A 21,998-nucleotide genomic window follows, 5' to 3' on the forward strand; every position below is an offset into this window, starting at 1 on the left:
TTGGTTTTAAGAGAGTCTTTCCAAGGCTCAAAAGTGCTAACAGAAACAATAACCATCTACAATTAAGAAAACCCAATTAACTATAAACACATATATTTACTCAAAGGTAAGAGTAGATCCTTTTTCTTCATTTTCATCAATCACTCAGGGATTTATTTTGGCAGCCTCATGGTTACCTTTCTGATTATTTTTTTTTCTGAAAGGCAGTCTTCCTGCCTCCCACTTCTTGATCTTAGTACATCTGTTCTGCCATGTCTCCATCCAGAGAGAGCATTTGCCAGTTTGTGCTTTCTCTCTCATTTACTCTCATACCTGATTTCTTTGTATGGATTTAATCTGTTTGACGTGTCGTCTCTTCCACTGGGCACTGCATAAAGTATTTCTTCTGGTTCAGTGCTGTAGCTAGAAGCACCTAGATTTCTGCTAACTGAATAGGGAATAGCTCAGTTTTGTGGCTAGCCCCCATGTGAATAGCAGGAGGGCAAGCAACAGAAAGTGTCATTATTGCCTTCATAGTCACCTAGGTGCAAGTCTCACCCAATGTGGTTTGCAGTGCGCAGTTCCTTTGCCTACAAATGCTGTTCTGAATGTGACTTCCACATCTACTTGTCCTTGACCATATTCCTCCTTGTCCAAGAAATAAAAGCCTCCACTTGTCAGATACTCCCTTGTCCCTTAATGAACAAACAAGTGTGCTTAGTTCTGTCTGCATCTGAGTCATTTCTCACACACAAAGTGCTCGCCTACGCAGGATGCTTGTTTCAAACAGCGGCAGAGGTCTAGCATTAATTAGACACCAAATGTGTACTGCTCCCAAATTCTGTGAAATCATGGCAGACAGAAACTAGAAGTGAGGTTTGAAGGAAAGTTTAATCAGGAGCAAGAATCCCGAGAGTCCAAACTCTGCTGTTACTTGTATCAGTACACAGCCAAAGAGCTATCTTGACTTCAGTTAGTTATGCAGGAATACCTTGAGCAATCATTTCAGTGAGTCTGCTATATTCTGAAACCAGAAACCAGAGACTGCAGTTTCATGAAGTGCATTATTGGGGCTACAGACAGGGCTTTAATTTGACCTTCCCCAGTGCTTCCCCTTTGTAAACATCTTTTGTGCAACTGTGTCACCTTCTTCACCTCTGGAGGTCAATAGGATGTTGATCCTAAAGTGTCTCTGCCATCCATACAGCATTTATGTGGTTGTGGTTTCACTCTCTAAGCCAACTTTTTGGCTTCTTCAAGTATGTGAAAAGTAGCTAAATGCTGTTCTGTTACAATCTAGAGCTTTGCAAACGAGGCTGGGGCCCTGCACTTGTGTTCACTGCAGAGCTGAACCAGTGGAGGGAATTCCTGTATGAATTATATGTCCCTTAGGCAGCGTTAGAGCATTTTAACTTTCTTCAGCAGCTGCACAAGTAACATAGGTGATACCAACAAGATATGCTGATAGAGAATCATAGAATGGTTTAGGTTGGAAGGGATCTCAAAGATAATCTATTTCTGACCCCTTGCCACAGGCAGGGACACCTCCCACTAGAACAAGTCACTCAAGGCCTCATCCAACCTGGCCTTGAACACCTCCAGGAAGGGAGCAGCCACAACCTGCCTGGGCAACCTGTGCCAGTGTCTCACCACCCTCACTGCAAAGAACTTCTTCCTAACATTCAGTTTAAATCTCACCTCTGCCAGTTTAAACCCATTCCTCTTTGTCCTGTCATTACAAGACCTTGTCAGTAGTCCCTCCCCAGTCCTCCTTTAGCCCCCTTCAGATACTGGAAGGCCACTCAAAGGTCTCCTCCAAGCCTTCTCTTCTCCAGGCTGCAGAGCCCCAACTCTTGTAGCCTGTCCTCATATCAGAGCTGCTGCAGCCCTCTCAGCATTTTCGTGGCCTCCTCTGGGCTCTCTCCAGCAGTTCCATGTCCTCCTTGCATTGGGGGCTCCAGAACCATACACAGTACTCCAGGTGGGGTCTGAGGGGAGCAGAGTAAAGGGGCAGAACCCCCTCCCTTGCCCTGCTGCCCACACTGCTCTTGACTGAACCCAGGACACGGTTGCTGTCTGGGCTGTATGAAGTCTTTTTGAGCTCTAGCAGCCTGATTTCAGTGAAATGACTGGACACTTAGTTTTGTGCCTCTGTCTTGAGCAAGATACAGATGTCTTCAGTTCCCAGTTGCACTCTCAGCCCTATGCTGACAATGTGGCATCTTACAGTAGTGTTTCATAAGCACTCTCCTGAAAGAGTTTTGACTGGTAAGGCATTTAAACAACGAAGTAGTGGAAAAATAAGTTGAAAAGCTGTAAGGTGGAAATCTCGAATGAGGTCCAAAGATCCTTTAGCAGGAATTTGCAAACGAAAGAAAGGTTTGAAAAGGAGCCCCAAGAGGCAAAGTTGTTCTCATTTCCTGTCAGCTTTACTTGCCCTCCTTTTGCTTCAGTTTTTCATGGCAGGGAGTGTTGCTGCAAGTGATGTGATAGCCACATTTGGGGAAGGAGAAGAACAGATATTTACAGCTGTCATTTTCTGTTTCACACGTCTCAAGTTGAAGTTGCCGTGGAGGTATTTGCACATGGAAGTGACTATTTAGATGTCTTTTGTCTTTGCAAACACAAAACCTGCTGTTCTTTGGATCTGAGACAAAGTGAAAAAAGGACTCAAACTATAGGAGGCTTCTGATGTATATTTAATGTAAGGCCTGGTCTCTCTACATATGCCACCTCACCTGGCAAATCTATCAGGCTTCAGTGTACCAGCTGCCACTGAAAAGCATTTCAGCTGGAGCTAGACTAATCTGGGGGTTTTGTATCATTTGTTTAAGTCTTGCACTTCTTTTAGTGCCCCCAGCCTGCATGTCAGTAGGCATGGAGAACATAAGTGTGGTGGTGTTGCTGAAGTGGTTGAGAACTTTATTAGGTTCTACTTGAAACCTGAGCTCCCTGTTCAGTGACAAATACCACTTGGCACAAAGCAATAAAAATTACTTTGGCCAAAAATAGAGATTTAGGGATTCTGATGAATGCCTCCATTCTGGTTTATTTTCCACCTTGAATATTTCCTGTAAAATCAGGAATGTTTGCATTTGGTGTGTTTGAGGAATATTGGCTTGAACCAAGGAAGCCTATAAAGCATTTCTGAAGTATCATTGCACCCCACTCTTTGTTCATGCAGCATCCTGTAAGAGATCACTGCAGTAAACTGAGTGGATACCAAGGAAGCCTGTAAAGCATCTCTGAAGTATTATTGCACCCCACTCTTTGTTCATACAGTATCCTGTAAGAGATCATTGCAGTAAACTGAGTGGACACCTGTTAATGTGTTTGGTGCACCTCAAGGTGTAACAGTAAAGTAAAATTCTTTGTAATTCAGAAAGTGTCTTAATTATAAAATCCATCTGCAGCACACCTAGAAATATGGTGACAAAGCAATTAGCCTGCACTTCTAATCACAGAATGGCTCAGGTTGGAAGGGGCCTTAGAGATCATCTTCTCCAACCTCCCTGCCACCTCTCAACCAGGCTCAGCTGCTCAAGGCCTTGTTCAACCTGGCCTTGAATGCTCCCAGGGAGGAGGCAGCCACAACCTCTCTAGGCAGCCTACTCCGGAGTCTCACCATCATAGAATCAACCAGGTGGGAAGAGACCTCCAAGATCATCCAGCCCAACCTAGCACCCAGCCCTGTCCAGTCAACCAGACCATGGCACTAAGTGCCCCATCCAGGCTTCTCTTGAACACTTGAACACCTCCAGGGATGATGACTCCACCACCTCCCTGGGCAGCCCATTCCACGCCGATCACTCTCTCTGTGAAGAACTTATACTGAAGAGCTTCTTCCTAATATCCCTCAGCTTCAAGCCATTTCCTCTTTTCCTGTTGCTAGACCCCCTCATGAGAAGCCCCTCCATAGGATCCCTTCAGGTATTGGAAAGCAGCTGTCAGGTCCCCCAGAGTCTTCTCTTCTCTGACATTTTTTTTCCTCTTTTTTTTTCCCCCCTTTAACATACTTTCTCCCCAGCTGAGCTTTCTTATAATGCTCTTTCCCCCTCCTCATTTAGTGTGATTTACTATGCATAAATCCTTAAAAACAAGAGGGAGCTGTGAATCCAGTGAGCTGTCTGCTTTCCATCTCATTATCATGGTGTCTGCAGAGAAGGGGCAGCTTAGGCTTCTTTAGTGGGGTTGTAGAATGCCACTGCATTTAGAAACTCGATGGGGGTCCCTCAGTGAATCCATGTGGAACGACTGAGTGATACAAGTTGCATCATTTTGACCTTTGAAAACTAACAGACGTAATCCAAACAGTTTTGTATAGTCCTGTACCATGAAGAGGGCTAGGCAAGGGGTGACTTGATGAGGGGTGACAAGGAAAAGTGAGGAGAGCATTTTCTTCTGCTGCAGGTGGCAAAAGGTTTTTTTAATTAGTAGTGGTATTATTTTATTCTCCTGGCTACAGCTGGATCACAAGATAATGCAGGTGGGAAGGGACTAATGTACTGCTTCCTGCCAAAATACACATTAATCCACTGCAAGTAGGTTACTCCACTTCGGATGAATAATTAATACCTGAACTGGCTACATAATTTGCACTTTCCCAGTTTTGTAGGGCTGAGGTTTCATTTGAATTCCTTAGATGTGCACTTAGGCACACAAGTGAGTTCTTTAAAGTCTGAAACAAGCTTTATTATTTTATCTGACTCAGACCTTTCTCTAAATAACAGACAACACAGAAGTTCAATGGCAAAAGGAGAATGAAAGCCAAGAGAAAGAATACTTGGAGGGAAGCTTTCTGCCTTTCCAGCTAGAAATTGGTTTCCTTCCATATCCTCTTGAGAATGATCCCCAGAGATCCCTCCCAACCACTACCATTCTGTGATTTTTGTCTTAATTCCAGAGCCCAGCCCAGGTTCCTTTCAAGGCGGTAGAATTCTTTCTGTTGGCTTTTGTCAGATCCATAGTGTGCAATTTCTCCTCCTCTCCCCAGAATACTCTTGAAGAAAGTTCTAACGTAATGTGAAGAGTATCATAGAATCATAAAATCAACCAGGTTGGAAGAGACCTCCAAGATCATCCAGTCCAACCTAGCACCCAGCCCTATCTGTCAACCAGACCATGGCACTAAGTGCCTCATCCAGGCTTGGCTTCAACACCTCCAGGAACGGTGACTCCACCACCTCCCTGGGCAGCCCACTCCAATGCCAATCACTCTCTCTGCCAACAACTTCCTCCTGACATCCAACCTATACTTTCCCCAGCACAACTTGAGACTGTGTCCCCTTGTTCTGTTGCTGGTTGCCTGGCAGAAGAGCCCAACCCCACCTGGCTACAGCCTCTCTTCAGGTAGTTGTAGACAGCAATGATGTCTGCCCTGAGCCTCCTCTTCTGTAGGCTGCACACCCCCAGCTCCCTCAGCCTCTGCTCATAGACTTTGTGTTCCAGGCCCCTCACCAGCTTTGTCACCCTTCTCTGGACACCTTCCAGCACCTCAACATCTCTCTTGAGTTGAGGGGCCCAGAACTGGACACAATACTCAAGGTGTGGCCTGACCAGTGCTGAGTAACAACAGTGGGCCAGATTGGCAGCTCCTAGGAAACAGCACAGGGCTGGGTTTGGGTATTCTTTTTAAAGTCAATTATTTACATGAGCTTCTTCACTTTGCATGCAGTCTAATATCTTCAGTCAGGCCTGAAGCTCTCTGAGCTCACTTCAGTGAAAACCAGAGCTGTCTAGGCTATATTTCACTCCAATGCCAACGACACCTCAGCTTACGGAGTTTTTATTGCCTATTCTTCATGTTATCTCTTGATACAGGCTCAGTGCATACCAAACCAATCTGTAACTTCCCCCCTCTCTGCTGCTATTGTCTGGTCATCTGTTTCCTCAGCTGTTTGCTTCTCTGTAGATTCAGCTTCAACAGAGACTCTAGAGGGAACAGCTTCAGCGACAGCCCTGCCTCAGACACAACTGACGTAGCAGAGATTTATGGCAATCGTAAACATATGCTGGGTTTTATTTTACAGTAAGGGCTTTCTCTGTTCCAGCTGGGCAGAGAAGGGTGTGAAAATACATGTGCATCATAAACTCATTTACATTGATAACTGACCATAAACTTTTATGCTGGTAGAAACCAACTTTTTCTTTCTCGGAGATCTCATGCAGTGGAAAAGCACAAACATCTCAGTGCCTGATTTTGAGCTGAAGGACAGTGGGGAGGAAATGTCTTTTTCAGTTAGAAAGTAGAGCAAATGATTTTTTTTTCCTCTCCCTTGGAAAGAAATCCTTTTTACTTCTGTGAACCTGGGGCAGTTCTAAAGCTAGCAGACCTATGCTAGGTGGATGCTGGTGTTAGGAACATCGAGCTATGGCCACAGGAGCCAAGTGGTGCTTTTGTGGCACGGCACAGCATGGGCAATGACTCTGTTTGGGCTGCAGGAAGGCCCAGGCTCCACAGAAAGCTCATACTCAATGCATTTTCTAATGGTATAATCCAGAGAAAGAGAAGGGAAAGACAGAAGATGTACACTGAACCTGAGCAACAGGAAATAACATACCAGCAGTAGGTTTTATTTGTCTGCACAGTAGTCTCTAAGGGAAATTGAACCAAATATACTTTTTGCTAACTTTCCATTCCCAACTCTTAATCAAAAGTCCAGATACTAACTGCTCTTGGAACGTGAAACCCCCTGTGACAATGTGTGGAAGCTGAAATTCAGCAAGTTAACTCCTTCCCACATGGTGGAGTGGACCAAAGCTGTGCTTAAAATGTTTTAATGTGAAAAGTTTGGGGGATTTTTTTAACTGCCTCTCTCTTTTTGGCATTTAAAGAGGAAGAAGTTGCTAAATGAAGCTTTCTAGACTCCGTTGTCTCAAGGCTGTGTCACCATTTGAACTGTGAAAGTTTTCAAGCTTGATTTAAAAACCATTTCTCCTTTCATAATACTTTGGCCAGACTAAGCAGGGGTTTCCAATCTCATGCAGCTGAAGGCTGATCAGACCTTTGGCAGCTCAAAATGAAGGCTTGCAATGAAAACACAAAGCTTGAGATGAAAAAGTGTGATTGGCAAAGGTGTGAGTCTGATTCTGCTTTTCATGGCCTTGTAAATCTAGAGGAAAACCTCACGTGTTTAGCTACTGCAGAGGCTCCTCTAACCCAGAGCAAGAGTCTCAGGACTCTTAGCTAATACAACTAAGAGCACTGGAGTGTGCTGTCATGGGGATGGATCAGAAGTGACTTTCTTCTTCAGTAGCTGTAAAGCTGAATTGATTTCCCACTGTTTCACCTAAGCCCCCAAATGCAGAAACAAGAATTCCCTTGCACTGAAACGCTTTCAATGAATCATAGAATCATAGAATCAACCAGGCTGGAAGAGACCTCCAAGCTCATCCAGGCCAACCTAGCACCCAGCCCTAGCCAGTCAACCAGACCATGGCACTAAGTGCCTCATCCAGTCTTCTCTTGAACACCTCCAGGGATGATGACTCCACCACCTCCCTGGGCAGCCCATTCCAATGCCAATCACTCTCTCTGGGAAGAACTTCCTCCTAACATCCAGCCTGGCACAACTTGAGACTCTGTCCCCTTGTTCTATTGCTGGTTGTCTGGGAGAAGAGACCAACCCCCACGTGGCTACAACCTCCCTTCAGGTTGTAGACAGCAATGAGGTCACTCCTGAGCCTCCTCTTCTGCAGGCTGCACACCCCCAGCTCCCTCAGCCTCTCCTCATAGGGTTTGTGTGAAAACTTTCCAACCAGCTTTCAGCAGCAGCTGCTTACTCATATGAAGAGTTTGATTCCTCCCGAGCTTACCCTGATTTTCAGACTTCAAAAGGCTGTAGAGCTTGCCATGCTTCACTCCAGGTGAATCTGTCTCCTCACCTAACAGAAGTCAGGCTGGGCTGGGTTGTTTCTTGGTTGGTTTGTTGGGGTTCTTTTTTTGTTGAGAGTTAAATCTTTGCCTTTCATTCTCTGTGATTGCATTTAACAGTTTTTGTTTTGGCTGTCTATGCTATGTGTACTAACCTGAATTGTGCTGTTACAGAAGGCTTATGTGCTGTGCAAGCCTCAGCTGCAAATATTGTCAGCCCTCCAGGGAGTTTTGAAGATGGAGAAGAGCCCATACACACAGCTCAGCCATAAATCCAAATGTCATTACCCAGCCTACATTAAACATCTTCAAGCAGGCCTTTTACGGGGCCAGTTTGTCATTTCTGGCACTAAGTGATGTTTTGCATTTCATGAGATGGACTAATCAAAGCATTCTGCAGTGTGTGGATTCTATAGGACCTGCTGCTTTATGGTACCTTACTGCTAGTTATTTGACTGTTCTCTGTAGACAAATGGAGGAGGGAAATTGGTGAAACTGCCAGCTGGAGTCCCAGGTGCAGGCATGGGAGAAGTTACATTAGTGCTTGGCAAAAAAAAATGTGAGTTTAGGCAGAAAATATGTGGATCTGGTGGATATACACCAGTGATAGGTACCTTGTTTGGCACTTAGATACCCCTCAAGCTGAAACTTGTGTTTAGGTCACGCTCTAATGTTTCTAGAATCAAGGCAGCAAGCACTGGAATGGGCTGCCCAAGGAGGTGGTGGAGTCACCACCCCTGGAGGTGTTCAAGCAAAGCCTGGATGAGGCACTTAGTGCCATGGTCTGGTTGATTTGCTAGGGCTGGGTGCTAGGTTGGACTGGGTGAGCTTGGAGGTCTCTTCCAACCTGCTTGATTCTATGATTCATAAGCAGGAAGAGCTTGGGGACTTGAATTGCATTTTCTTTGCCAGCTCACTGGAAATTCAGGTATCTCCAAACAGACCCAGAGGCAGTATTTGTGGTGTCCCTCAGTAGGCTAATTTCATGGCAACATCAGGCTATTTTAGGTACAGTATATGTCAGCAATGCTAAAAGGGCCATTGTTAAACTAAATGGCCCTTGGCTCTCTTAAATAACTTGGATATTTTGGGAGGTAGAGGAGATTGTTTTGGTTGTTTGCCCTTCACTACTCCTTTTATACAGATCCCTACCCTATAAAGAAAAGGCAGTTGCAAGACATATAAAATGGTGTCTTGACTAATGTATTTTCACAAAGGCAACCTGAAAAAAAGATTCTTCTTGCCTAACATCTTTATCTGAGATGCATGAAGGACAGGATGCTGCAGGACTAGAAAGACATGTGGTGTTGTTTCCCTCAAATATGAAACTCTCCACTTTAGAACACAGCCTCAATTTCTTGCAGGTTTTTTGGATTATTTTAAGGCTGTAGCTGTAGGCTACCTGGACTTCAGCAAAGCCTTTGACACAGTCTGCCACAACAAGCTCCTGGCCAAGCTGGCAGCTCCTGGCTTTGGCAGATTCACTCTGATATTGGTCAATAACTGACTGGAGGGCTGGGCCCAGAGAGTGGTGGTGAATGGTGCCACAGCCAGTTGGCACCTGGCACTGGTGCTGTGCCCCAGGGATCAGTGCTGGGCCCAGTCCTGTTCAACATCTTTATTGATGATCTGGAGCAGGGGATTGAGTCCAGCATCAGTAAGTTTGCAGATGTGGATGTGTTGGAGGGTAGTAGATCCTTGCAGAGGGACCTGGCCAGGCTGGATGGGTGGGCAGAGGCCAATGGGATGAGACTGAACAAGGCCAAGTGCAGGGTTCTACACTTTGGCCACAACAACCCCAAGCAGCACTTGGGGCTGGGGCCAGAGTGGCTGAGAGCAGGCAGGCAGAGAGGGAGCTGGGGGTGCTGGGAGAGAGGAGCTGAAGCTGAGGCAGCAGTGCCCAGGTGGCCAAGAGAGCCAATGGCATCCTGGGCTGGCTCAGGAGCAGTGTGGGCAGCAGGACAAGGGAGGTTATTCTGCCCCTGTGCCCAGCACTGGTCAGGCCACCCCTGGAGTGCTGTGTCCAGTTCTGGGCCCCTCAATTCAAGAGAGATGTTGAGGTGCATGAACATGTCCACAGGAGGGCGACAAAGCTGGTGAGGGGCCTGGAGCACAGCCCTGTGAGGAGAGGCTGAGGGAGCTGGGGGTGTGCAGCCTGCAGCAGAGGAGGCTCAGGGCAGAGCTCATGGCTGTCTACAGCTACCTACAGGGAGGCTGTAGCCAGGTGGGGTTGGTCTCTTCTCCCAGACAACCAGCAACAGAACAAGGGGGGACAGTCTCAAGTTGTGGGGGAAGTATAGGCTGGATGTTAGGAGGAAGTTGTTGGCAGAGAGAGTGATTGGCATTGGAATGGGCTGCCCAGGGAGGTGGTGGAGTCACCATCCTGGAGGTGTTCAGGAAAAGCCTGGATGAGGCACTTAGTGCCATGATCTAGTTGATTTGCCAGGGCTGGGTGCTAGGTTGGACTGGATGAGCTTGGAGGTCTATTCTACATCTACTTGTTAAGTTCAAACAGAAACCACTCTCCTGTGTCCATTGCTTTTATTATAAAGCAGACTGCTCACTTATGGCTATGAGTTTTAATTAAACATAGCCTTTTTTTCCCCCAGTAATAAAAAAGCAATACCCCCTCTGAAGAGCTCTTGGCTTTACTTCTTGTGTCTGTGATTCCAGATGCTGCACAACAAACACGTGATGGTTCGTGTTGGAGGGGGCTGGGAGACCTTTGCAGGGTACTTACTGAAGCATGACCCCTGCCGAATGCTGCAGATCTCCCGAGTGGATGGCAAAACTTCTCCAATCCAGAGCAAATCTCCAACCCTCAGGGACATGAATCCAGACAATTATCTGGTTGTTTCTGCCCACTACAAAAGCAAGAAGGAGATTAAGTGAAGTAAGCTTCTCTTGTTATCAGGACTCTACATAGGTAGGTCCCAATTACTTTTCTCGAGTGTAGTGAATTTAGTTTCTGCTTTAAAAAGGACTTTGGAAGATTTAAGACAGACTGGGAATGGCAGCCCATTTTGAAGACCTCTTTGAAATGCAGAACTATTTATTTCTAGTACTGTATCTTTTACAGCAAATTACCCTTGCTAGGCTAATTACTACAATCAGATAAGAAACAGACATATATTTTTAGCCAAATTATTACTCTTTAATACCTGAATGTATTCCTTAGAGTTACATAAGGGAGTGGATCCTGTAAAGGGAAGAAAATACACACTACAATGTATTTGTATGGAAATCCTTGACTCTTAGACTAGTTAACAAATATATATGCAGGTGGAAAAATGACTATCTGTGGAAATGATTTGGTACTGCCTCTCGACCTGAAATAAAAGAATTGACTATTTTTATGGGTGGCAAGATTTTCTTAGCCAGCAGAATATAAAGACTTACTGCATGCCAAACAACTTCCCCCAAGGGATTACTTTAAAAGAAGCCCAAGAAAAAGACCCCTCACACCTTCAACTCTTCAAAGCTAAAGACAATGCTCAGTGCTAGATCTCTATGTGTAGAGCCTTCCTGTTTTTCACCAGCTGCCCAATATAGAAGCAGGGGGAAGCTGAGAGGTTGCCCCTTCCTCTGCAGGACAACAGCAGTGGGGTGAGGTACTGCAGCCCACAGAGGCAACCATAACAGGCACTCAGCCTCCTGCCCCTAGGAGGAGCTTCAGAAGATGCTAGTCCCTCCTGAGTCACAAAACACTGCTCCCAAATCTGAGCTTCTCCTTCCCCTTAGTTTCAGTGTTGGCTGGTCACACCAAATGTGAACTATTCCTTACCCTGTCAGCAGAGTGATTCACCTGCTTGTAAATCATTCACACACCTCTAAAATAGCTAAAGGCATTTGGGGGGGGGGCTTAGTTCATGATTTTGGCTACTTTTCTATGTTTATATTTGATAATTTATGTGCCTTGTAATGTCCTAGGAGAAGCATTTTATAGGGTTATTTCACTGACTGGATACATTTGAGCAGAACTCAGTCTTTTCATTAAAAAGGAAATAAATGTTTTTAAAACACTGAGGCTTTTCCAAAGTCTTCTTTGCTCTTTGTAATCTCTGTTCCCACACTTTTCACTGCTACCAACTGGATGCCTGCAATATACAATGCTGCTCACTGACCTAGAAATGAGCTCCAGAGTGATCAGGACAAGCATTCAGTTACTACAGATAGCAGAAAACCACCTGGATGTTATGAAAGAAATGATTTTACTTCCCAGAGGAAAGAAAAAGAAAGAACTCAACAGCATTCCTGAAATGTCTTTTTGAAGTACCAGATGGTATTTGTCAGTGGTTTTTCTCAAGTTTAATTTGACATCATCTTAGAATCACAGAATGGCTCAGGTTGGACCTTAGAGATCATCTACTCCAACCTCCCTGCCATGGGCAGGGACACCTCTCAGCTAGACTCAGCTGCTCAAGGCTGCACCCAACCTGGCCTTGAACACCCCCAGGGAGGAGACAGTCACAACCTCCCTTGGCAACCCATTCCAGGGTCTCACCATCTTCAGACTGAGGAACTTCTTCCTAATATCCAGGATAAACCTATTCTTCCTCAGCTTCAAACCACTCCTCTTGTTGCTGCATTTGAGGCACCTGGTGTGGGTGTGGGCAGCAGAGGAAGAAGTTAAAGCAGAGGCATCAATTAAGCATCAAAAAAAAGAGAGCAAGGAATGCAGAAGGCTAAGAGGCCCTGGAGAAAGGAGCTGGGAGGCTGTTGCTCAGAAGGTAAGTGCTGCTGATCTGATCAATGGTATTTGCTTCACGTACTGTGCTCTATGGCAATGTAGGAGCTTGGGGAGGGTCTGTTGGGAGCCAAAGGCTCCATTTATGAAGCTAAAGCAAATCTGCTAACTGTTGTTGGAAGAGGTCTGGCTGTTGTTGCAGTGATGGGGACAAACCAGGCTTTGTGGAGGAAATGTTTGGAGAGAGAAAATGTCTGTTTCTGGTGGATGTACTTCAAGTTTCTATGCTGAAATGGATGGTGCTAAGGTACCTGGTGTCAAAGTCATAACTGAATGGTTAAGTGCCAACAGGGAAGACCTGCAGCTCTTCTCTTGTTTGCCCCAAATGAAGAAATGTCTGCTGGGGCTGGAGGGAGGGGATCATGTGCTGAGATGTGGAAAGAGGACCTGGAAGGAGGATTGTGAGGGAGAGTGCCATGGAATGGTTTTGGCTGGCTCTGATGCTATGTAACTCAGTTGAATGTGAGTGTTGAGGAGGCTGAAAAACTGAGCTGCATCACAGAATGCTAAAGGGTTGGGAGGGATCTCGAAAGATCTGTGAGTCCAACTCCCCTGCCAGAACGGGATCACCTACAGTAAGTCACACAGAAATGCATCCAGATGGGTTTTGAAGTCTCTCGAAGTCCTCTCCTCATTGGGGTCATAAAATAAATGCCCCGAGGCCTGCTGCTGGCTCTGGGTGTGTGTCTGTGCTAAACCTGAAGATGGCTAAATGACCCAAGAACACTTAAGGAGCTATTAATATTGTGTAATGTCAAATAAACCTCACCATCCTGGAAGCAATTCAGAAGCAGTTTGGAACTGTAACTAACATCTGGTACAGCTCATTACAGGAGGTACCTCCTGGCATCTTGCTCTTCATACATTTACCTGCAGTGCTTTTTCTTCCAAGCAGCTTTCTTTGCATAACTAACTGAGGGTAAGGGAAGTTTTTCTCTAACTTTACTGTAGTGATAATTGCTCCTTCCTTTGCATTGCCACCTTTTTCCTAACAGTATCTTAGTGATGATACATCAAATCTATGGAAACTAGATCAGGGGCTGCTGGTGAGGATGAGGGAAATAGGGATGCGTGGGAAGGTGCAGCAGGTTTCTTATCACTTAGAATGAATTCAGTGTGGAGTCTTCAGTGTGCATTTTAGATCAGGGAGATGAGCTGTTTGCCACACCATGGTGTTACAGAAGCATCTGCTTGAGGTGTTTCCAAGGGTTTGGTTCTTTTGGGGCTTAACGTTTGGTTCTGCTTTGTTGGCTGCTGACAGGGAAGGAGATGGAGTGATTTTTCTTGGCTTTGTCTCCTGCTGTCTTGGCCTGTGGTATGTAAGGAATCTAAAGTAAGGTGAAATAGACACAGGCTCTCATGTGAACATTTTTGGGGCTGGAGAGGTTCTTCCATCCTAGTCCAGCTGCTGGCACTGCTTGTGCCTGATGAGCTGTGTCCCTGCAATTCAGGCTGTCCCTGTGCCAAATCCACATGCTTAAGTCATCTGTTTTCCTAAGGGCCCATAGTGGTGCTCCCCACCCTTGTAGAGATGCAGCTTCTGCACCCTCCCAAACCTCAGGGAGCTCTGCCCCAAAGGCTCTTGCCCTGCCCTAATCTGTGTACTTTAACGACATGCAGTAGCAAGTGGCTTCATTTTCTGTTAACTGCAACAGAGGCCATAAGCACTGAGCTCCGTGGGTCTCCCGAGCGATCTGCAAGAGAATGCTCTCAGAAGGTGGAGAGGAAACGAGCAGCAGAACATCTGCACAGCAAACAAGGTCAGCTGTCAGATAATCTACACAAGGGCTGTGTTTGAACAGCCTCTGAGGGGAGGCAAACAAGGGAGGAAACGAGGACAAAATTCCCACTGCATTTTGTATCTCCTTGGTGCAGCTCTCAGTGGTTAAGAGGGAGAAGGGCGGTGTCCATTTCTGCAAGCAGAGAGCCGTTTAACCCTTCCTAGCTCTAGCATTTGCACTTCAGGTAGCTCTCAGTTGTGTATTACACAACTGCAGTATTTTCTGCTGTCGTTCTCCACTGAAATGCATGTTCCCAAAAACCTTAAACCAACAAGAGGTGATTTCATTCAGGCCACGTTTCCCAGACTGAGCTCAGGCTGGACATCTGAACAGTTAGATGGGTATGGTGTTGAAACCTCTCTAAAAATGGCTTTATTGATCAGAGGTTTGTAGTATTGAATTACAGAGTCCTGAATCCTCTGCTGTCTTTTCTAGCTGTGGGAATATATTTGACTTTCAAAACAAGGACTTGCGGGAAGCACAGACACATCTGACTGTTACTGAAAGGATGGGGAGAGAAAAGAGCAGTTTTCTTCCATGGCAATTCTGTACTGCAGCAATCACTCCTTAAACAGAAGGTCCACTTATCCAAGGAGTTTCAGGCCTTTACTCCCAACCTTACTGAAAAGCTGCCAGCCAGAAGGAAGCCTTAGCAGAGCCAAAAGCTGGAGGAGAGCCAGGGTGGGTGTTCAGTCAGGGTGACAATTGTTACTGGGATGCATAGCACCTCTACTGCGGACAGCATCTGAACTGAGCTCAGGGTGCCTAGCAAGGATGGGCAGGACAGCTGCCTCACTGGAAACTCCTCTGATCTTGACGGTGCTGGACCATCAGTGGGTGACCCAGCAACTCCGACCTGTTTCATTAGGGTATTTCAGTGGCTTTTAACAAGAAACCTCCATGAGATTACTCCAGGCACACACACCTGCTGGGTCAGGGCAGCCATACAGCAGGGGGTTGGATGACAGGAAACTGTTAAGTCTGTTTCCTCCCTTGTGGTGTTGGGGGAGCAGTAAGAAGGAGGAATGCATCAAGTTTGAAATATTCCAAGTGACCAACTAAATGTTAAGGGCTGCCTAAGCATCTTTGTAGGGCACCCACTGTGACTGATGCTCGACTGAAACTCACATTTTAATAGTTTATTTTATTACAATTCAATGCATCTGCATTAGACTTAAAAAAATCACTATGACCAGTTAATACAGCAAGGAGAGCAACAACAAAGGGAACAGAAGGTATTCAACTGCCAAGGACACAGCTTCCTAGCCCAAATGCATTATATTCTCATTGAAAAGTCTTCCTTCTCAACTCAGTTCTGAAGGCTAAGCCCGGAAACTCATTGTGTCAGGTCTGCAATCCTAAGACAGCATGAGACATTACAGGAGGAGGTGAAAGGAGAAATATTTAGTTCAAGGGAAGAAAAGCCTCTGTAGCCTAAACTAGGTCAAAAATGGGGCCAGTAAGATACTAAGGCCAAGCATAATGGTCTCTGGGGAAAATGAGAGCTGGGATCTTAGTGTTCATCATGCTGTAACAAGCTTCCCTCTATCATAGCCGTGTCTCAGGGCAACTAGTTTGCCCCTAGTAATACCAATAGTTTAGCCCTAAATAATCAAAGGCAGCTTCACATTTGGGAAAGGGACTACAGACACTGCTGAACAGAGAATAAAAGCGAGAGAGCTTTGGCCATTTAGCAAACCTTGCTGTGCTGTAACACGCACAGGCTCTTCAGGCAATAAACCATCCAAGGGGTGATGCAAGAAGTCCTTTGCATTCTGTAGCCCAGAATCCTGAGAAGCGCAGCACTGCCCTCTTGTGGTAATAAAGGCCAACAACAGCATTCATTTCCCGTCCGACTTCAACATTCATCATAAATACTTACAGACTCCAAAGAAATCCACATCAGGAAATGAGAACAAATCTCAGACTCCTAATAAAACAGCCTTCTTGCTACAAGTGTTACAGCATTTAGAAAGGGCTCTATTTTTTTTTTTTCAATCTAGTGTCACAAAATGCTTCCATTTGTAAGGACCTGCTATGAATCTGATCTCTTTGTTGTAAAAGGCACTAAATCCCTAAGCAGTTCAAAGGTCACCAAGGAAGCTGAAGAGAAATGCTGTCACCCACATAGTCATATATATATATTTATGAGCAACTTTCTACACCAGGGCTTAGACAAAGGTTTAAACCAGTCACACCCAGACAGACACCAACTGACCAGACAGCACATCCTGACTGACTACAGCTAAAGAGGCCACTTCCATGGGAGAAAACTTATCTCACTCCCTTGACAAGGAAGCAGTAAAACATGCACATAAACCAAACAAACAAAATTGGCCAAAACTTAAGTGTTCAGAGTTAGTTCTTAAGTTCCTTGGTGTGTATTTCCACATCTCTTCTCCTCCAATGGCAAAGTGCTGCTGAGTGTTCAGATGCAAACAGCAAAAGCCACAGAATGAGTAAGTGCCACTTGGCTGCAGACACTGGCAAGTCACTGGCAGTAAACATCAATCTTCTCTTCAGAATTCACATTTCTTTATCCAACCTGCCACTGAAGACAAAAACAACAGAACACATCACAGCTTTGTATAAAGATATGGGGGGGAAAGGAAAAAAAAACCCCAAACAAACAAAACCTCACCCTCAAATACCACAAGGCACCAAGTTTCCCATTTCTGACGCCTTTTATATGCAGAAAGTGAGGGACAAGCAGCCCACTAGGGGTAAGTTATACCAGCCCCTGCCCCCTGAGTCATCTACAGCAATAAGGGTAAGAGATGAAGGCCCAAGAAGACCGTGTGAAGGTTCATCTATTGCCTTGGAGGGAGTTTAACTCTTCACTAAGTCTCTGCTGGCCTTCTGAGACACAGTTTACATTAGGAAAGTGGCAGTAGCCACAGTGAAGTTCACCAGTATCTGTGCCAGCACTGTATGGCTCTTTTGTAATGCCAGAGAGGAAACCCAAATCATTACCCTACTTAGTTCAAGTTTTTTTCCTTGAAGTCTGAGAGAAGAGAGGCAACCTCAGCCTACAGGCTAGGCCAGTGAGGTCCCTGTTGTTCAGAGCGCTGCAAAACTGATGCATCATAGGTGGGAAAAGCCCCCAGCTGTGTGCCATCCTTGCTGTCTCTGCATCCCAGAGTCTCAGTGAGAACACTGGGATAAGGACACCTGCTCCCATTTCTCTTGTTTTCTTTCCCCTTGGTTTTTCCCTCAGTTACTCAATCTTGCAGATGACAACAAACCAGGACTTTCTCAGTGAGTATGTGGACAGTTGCATCATGTTTCCTTTTCACACTTACTCTGAGTCCTCCTTCTCCTCCAGGACCTGAAGCTGCCATTCTCTTTTCTATTTCTTCCTGCTTCTTTTTCTTTTGCTCTACAGAGTAGGCATTCTTAATTCCTCGAGAGGAAGCCTGGGGGCAAACACATGTGGGTAAGACAAGCTAGGTTTTTTGGAGGATAGAAGCCAGACTGCAAGCCTTGGCAGAACCATTTTGTGAACTCTGTGTGAAAAAGACTGAAACGTGAGGCTATGCTACTGTGACATCAATGCAGGGCTGTCAGAATGCTTCACTGTGAGGGTGGAGAGACACAGGCACAGGCTGTCCAGAGAAGCTGAGGATGTCTTCCCCCTGGAAGTGTTCAAGCACAGGCTGGATGTGGCTTTGAGTGACCTGATCTACGGGAAGGTGCCAGGGGGGCTGGAAGTATATTGACCTTTAAGGTCCCTTCCAAACCACACCAGTCTATGATTCTTCATACTGTGAGCTCCTGGTCCCACAGGTATGTGACAGAGGTTTTGTTTCACATTATTCACATACAGGTGAACGTTTAATGTAATTATGTGTACCTGCTCTGCATCCTGAGATGCAGAACCAGAACCTCCCTTCCCAGCAAGTCCCACGATTTTTTTAGCCTGCACTTTTTTTGTTTCTGGTGTCAGGGCCTACCATTGCCTTTGCAAACAGAATGAACTGGGAAGAGATGATTTAGGTAGCCAGAACATCCAAGATCCTTAGCTGCTTCATCTTCTGTTCATTTCTTGCACCACTTTATTAGAAGGCTACCCAGAGACAGGATCCAGATGATGGAAATTAAAATGACAGCTTCTATTCTAACACTCAATAAACAGATAAGGTCACAAGCTCTGTACAGCCACTACAGAAATCAATGGGAACTTTCCATGCAGGGGAGGAAAAAAAAGGTTGGGCTGGGGCTATCCCAGGCTGTAAACCACTCCATCTCTAAATGGAGAGAAATGAGCTCTGTGATGGTTCCACCTTCAAGCCTCTAAGTGCTAATCCTACCAATAATAACAGACTAACTTCAACTCAGTGCTGCTTAGCTTTTAGGCGACTCAAAACTAGGGACTGTGGTTCTCAAACTGTCTGTAGAGCACCCCAAAATTAAGAACCTTCCATATGACTTCAGACTGAATAATGAGCAGCAGGCACAAGAAAACACTAAGCAGACAAGGACATCTGATCCAGTCCCTTGACCTTTATGGGGGAAACTGAACTGGGCTGTTTGCAAGACATCTCCATTATTCAACCTTCAGAAGTTAAAATGCCCTCAAAAGATAGTCTTGAGAACCCCTGGTAGATGCTTTATCCTCTTTACCAAAAAACAGAAGTAAGACAGTACTGCTTCCATTCTTCTTTGGCAACTTAATGGCTACCACAGAACTTCAAAGCCATCCTAATCCAATTTGCTTCCTCCCAGGCAAGGCCATTTGAAATCTAGATGGAGGTGTTCCCCTTTCAGAGAGTTCTCAAAAGCAGGCTTCCTACAGTTACACCTCAGTGCTTTCCCATTTCACATTACATGTGGATTGCTTTCAGTAGGTAGCCTGACACAAAATCCAGAGCTTTTAAGAACTCTGAAGCATCACTCAGCTGTTGATCCAGCTATTAACTCTCTTACAACCAGGCCAGCATGGTCCTCATCATTAAGAGTCAAATTTTCATTCAAGCCTTCTTGAAAGGTATGGAAAGGAAGAAACAGATTTGCTAGCTGTGCATTTGCATTCTGCTAGAGTGTTTCCATCCTACCCTTTTAAATTTAAGGATGCTGAAGTAGTTAGAGCTTAACAGCCTCAAAAGTAGAATAAGCTAATACTTCTTCGTTGGAATTGGAGCTGAGAAACATTCTTAGTTGTTGCCACTGTGATAAACTGATCTTGCAAGTGCCCATGACTTGCATTTGTAAGAGAAGGAGGAGTGCAGTACCACTTCAACTTGCCACCACAACTGTTGTTTGCCAACTCTGCTTAGAAATACTTCTCCATCTGTTGTTTGCAAGTCTTATAATGAGGAAAAAACCCACAATGTTGAACTTGTTCTTCCACATCTTAAGTTGTTGGGGTTTGTTTTTCGCTTCTCCCACCCAAACAGTCTTGGTGACTGAATGGCCCTTGAGCACCTCCTGAGCAGGAACACTCTAAATATATGTAAAATACGGTACAAAAGACCAGATAATGAAAAAGCCACTATGAGTGCCACAATCCAGGCACTCCATCCAGTGCTCCCAGAGAAACCCTTGCTATTTTCCCCATTTTATTCTCCCCACTTAAATACATTTTGAATAAATAGCACATTATCAGCCATTACCTCCATCTGCCTCTTCTCAGCAGCTTCTGCTAGCTGTCTTCTTTTTATTTCCTAGATAAAACGTGAAAGACAGGGCCGTTTCAGTGCAATACAGTCTGCACATACTTCTGCAAGTCTTTTCAGCATGACTCAGATCTGTAACGCTCACCGACACGAAATGCCAAGCTAAGTTAATTAGCATCATCTTTCCCTGCTCTGCCAGCCTGCAAGAACGAAGTGTTTTCAGTGACTAATATGCCAGAGGAGCAGCTGCTGCCATCTCCTCTCAAACCCCACCAGAAATCTGTACCCAGCCATTTGTATCGCACCTGCACTCAAGCCCCAGAACTTCACACTGGAAGGAGAAGGCTTCCAGCAAGTGAAATGCCCTTTGGGATGGTGAACAAGGGGAAGCTCTCTCTTCCAGGCTGCACGGGCTCCTTCCCACCCTAACTCTAAGGCGAGGGGTACAAACGCGTGGAGGTGGTTCCCACGCGTTCAGCAGTGCCGTCCTGGGAGGGCCGCTCGGAAGTGAGCATCCCGGCGCACTAGAGAGCAAGAGGCAGGTTCTCCCGTTTCGGGTCCAAATGAAAGTCACCCCGCCCTTGGCGATGGCCCGAAGCCCCGCGCCGTGAGACCCCCGCTCTCCACGCGAGTGCCCACGAGTGAGAGGTAGGCAGGCTGGGGGTGCCCGGGGCAATCTCGTCCCGAGCGACCTCCGCTCCAGAGCCCAGGCTGCCAGGGGCCGCACTCCGAGTGCGGTCCGCAGCGCCGCGGCTGTCCGGGGCGCCCGTTCCGGGGCACTGCGGCAGCCGTGCGGCCTCTCCCCCGGGGGCTGCCGCGCAGGCAGGCCCCAGCCCTGCGGCCCGGCCTCCATTCTCCGGAAGGCGGCCCCGTTCCCACCCTACCCCGCCCCGGCGGGGAGGGCCGCGGCTCCCGCCGCTCGTCCCCCGTCCCGGTGCCGCTCAGCGTCACTGCCTGCTGCTTACAAACAACCGAGGGGAAGGGGAACCGGCCCGGAGATTGCCGCGGCCCCGCACTCACCGGGTCGGGCGTCTCCACCACGTCCTTGACGGCGCCCCCCATACAGGGCAAGCACAGCCCCATGGCGGGACCCACCGCCGGCAGCGGCCCCCGACCGGCGGCAAGCAGGAGACGGCGGCCCCGGCCCCGCCCGCGGCCTGCGCCCAGCGGCGCGCTCCGGCAGGGCCCGCCCCGTCATGGGGCTGGCAGCGGCGGGCAGACGCGCAGCCGGGGGCGGGCAGCGCCGGCCGGGGCCGCCGGGGGCCCGGAGGGGAGGAGGCTGCAGCGAACCCGCGTGTGCTGCCCTCCGCCGCCGGGAGTTAAATGAAAGTGACATTCATGAGAGGACACAAGGGACAACAGTAATTAATGTTCAGCTCGCCCTGGCCTAGCTGCCGCGGGCAGGCAGAGCCTGCTGGAAGCGCTCCCTCGGCCAGCAGCGTTGCCGGTCCCCGGCCGCTGCTGCCTCCCGCCGGTGCCGGGCTGCCGGCAGGCCCACTGCGGGCATGGCTGCCGGAGAGCAGCGCTCACTCTGCCATCCCCTTGGGAGCGGTTTGCTGTGGCGTGCTGGCAGGAGCCGCTGTGCAGCCGTTGCTGGCCTCGCCGATCTTCGCCGGCACACTCGGCGCCAGCCCACAGAGGACGCCGAAAGCCTTTCCCTCTTGGCTGGCTCTCCCACTACTGCTCTTCCAGTTACTTGTGCCAAACTCCATCACTGGCCTGTTGCAAGGCGTTTGCTGATTTGAGTGCTGGTGAATACACCCATTCCAAGGGTTATATGGAGAGTATAAGTTGGAATGGGATCACAGAGTCATTTAGGGTAGAAAGACCTCTGCGGTCACCGAGTCCAACCACCAGGCCAGCACCACTATGCTCACAGAACCATGCCCTGAGATGCCATTTCCACAGGGGACTGGACCCACCCTAGGGATGGGGCCTCCACCACTTTGCTGGGCAGCCTGTTCCGACGCCGGCTCCTTTACTCTCCATAAACAAACCAGCAC

General features: G+C 47.1%; 2 protein-coding genes across 8 annotated transcripts in view; one reads left to right on the plus strand and one right to left on the minus strand.

The window, feature by feature from the left end:
- GAS2 (growth arrest specific 2) overlaps positions 1-11,875 on the plus strand; it is a 98,832-nt gene extending 86,957 nt beyond the window's left edge. For all 7 annotated transcript variants that reach the window (XM_064163069.1, XM_064163068.1, XM_064163073.1 and 4 more), the window contains one exon: positions 10,526-11,875. In XM_064163069.1, the coding sequence (XP_064019139.1) occupies positions 10,526-10,744 (219 nt within the window). In that variant the 3' untranslated portion in view covers positions 10,745-11,875. The remainder of the gene's footprint in view (positions 1-10,525) is intronic.
- A 3,629-nt stretch (positions 11,876-15,504) lies between these two features.
- SVIP (small VCP interacting protein) lies at positions 15,505-21,167 on the minus strand. The gene is made up of 4 exons (XM_064163075.1): positions 21,016-21,167; positions 19,993-20,043; positions 17,683-17,796; positions 15,505-16,931 (listed from the first exon to the last, which is right to left on the minus strand). The coding sequence occupies exons 1-4, from the start codon at positions 21,076-21,078 to the stop codon at positions 16,917-16,919; spliced, it is 243 nt and encodes an 80-aa protein (XP_064019145.1). The 5' UTR covers positions 21,079-21,167; the 3' UTR covers positions 15,505-16,916.
- Between the last annotated feature and the right edge of the window lie 831 nt (positions 21,168-21,998).

The sequence above is a fragment of the Pogoniulus pusillus genome, chromosome 24 (assembly GCF_015220805.1).
Source record: "Pogoniulus pusillus isolate bPogPus1 chromosome 24, bPogPus1.pri, whole genome shotgun sequence".
Classification (NCBI taxonomy): Eukaryota; Metazoa; Chordata; class Aves; order Piciformes; family Lybiidae; genus Pogoniulus; species Pogoniulus pusillus.

Coding starts and splice junctions, on each gene's coding strand:
- SVIP (XM_064163075.1), bottom strand. CDS start 21,078: ATGGGGCTGTGCTTGCCCTGTATGGGGGGCGCCGTCAAGGACGTGGTG. Junction 20,044..21,015: donor TGGTGGAGACGCCCGACCCG/GTGAGTGCGGGG, acceptor CGTTTTATCTAG/GAAATAAAAAGAAGACAGCT. Junction 17,797..19,992: donor CTGAGAAGAGGCAGATGGAG/GTAATGGCTGAT, acceptor GTTTGCCCCCAG/GCTTCCTCTCGAGGAATTAA.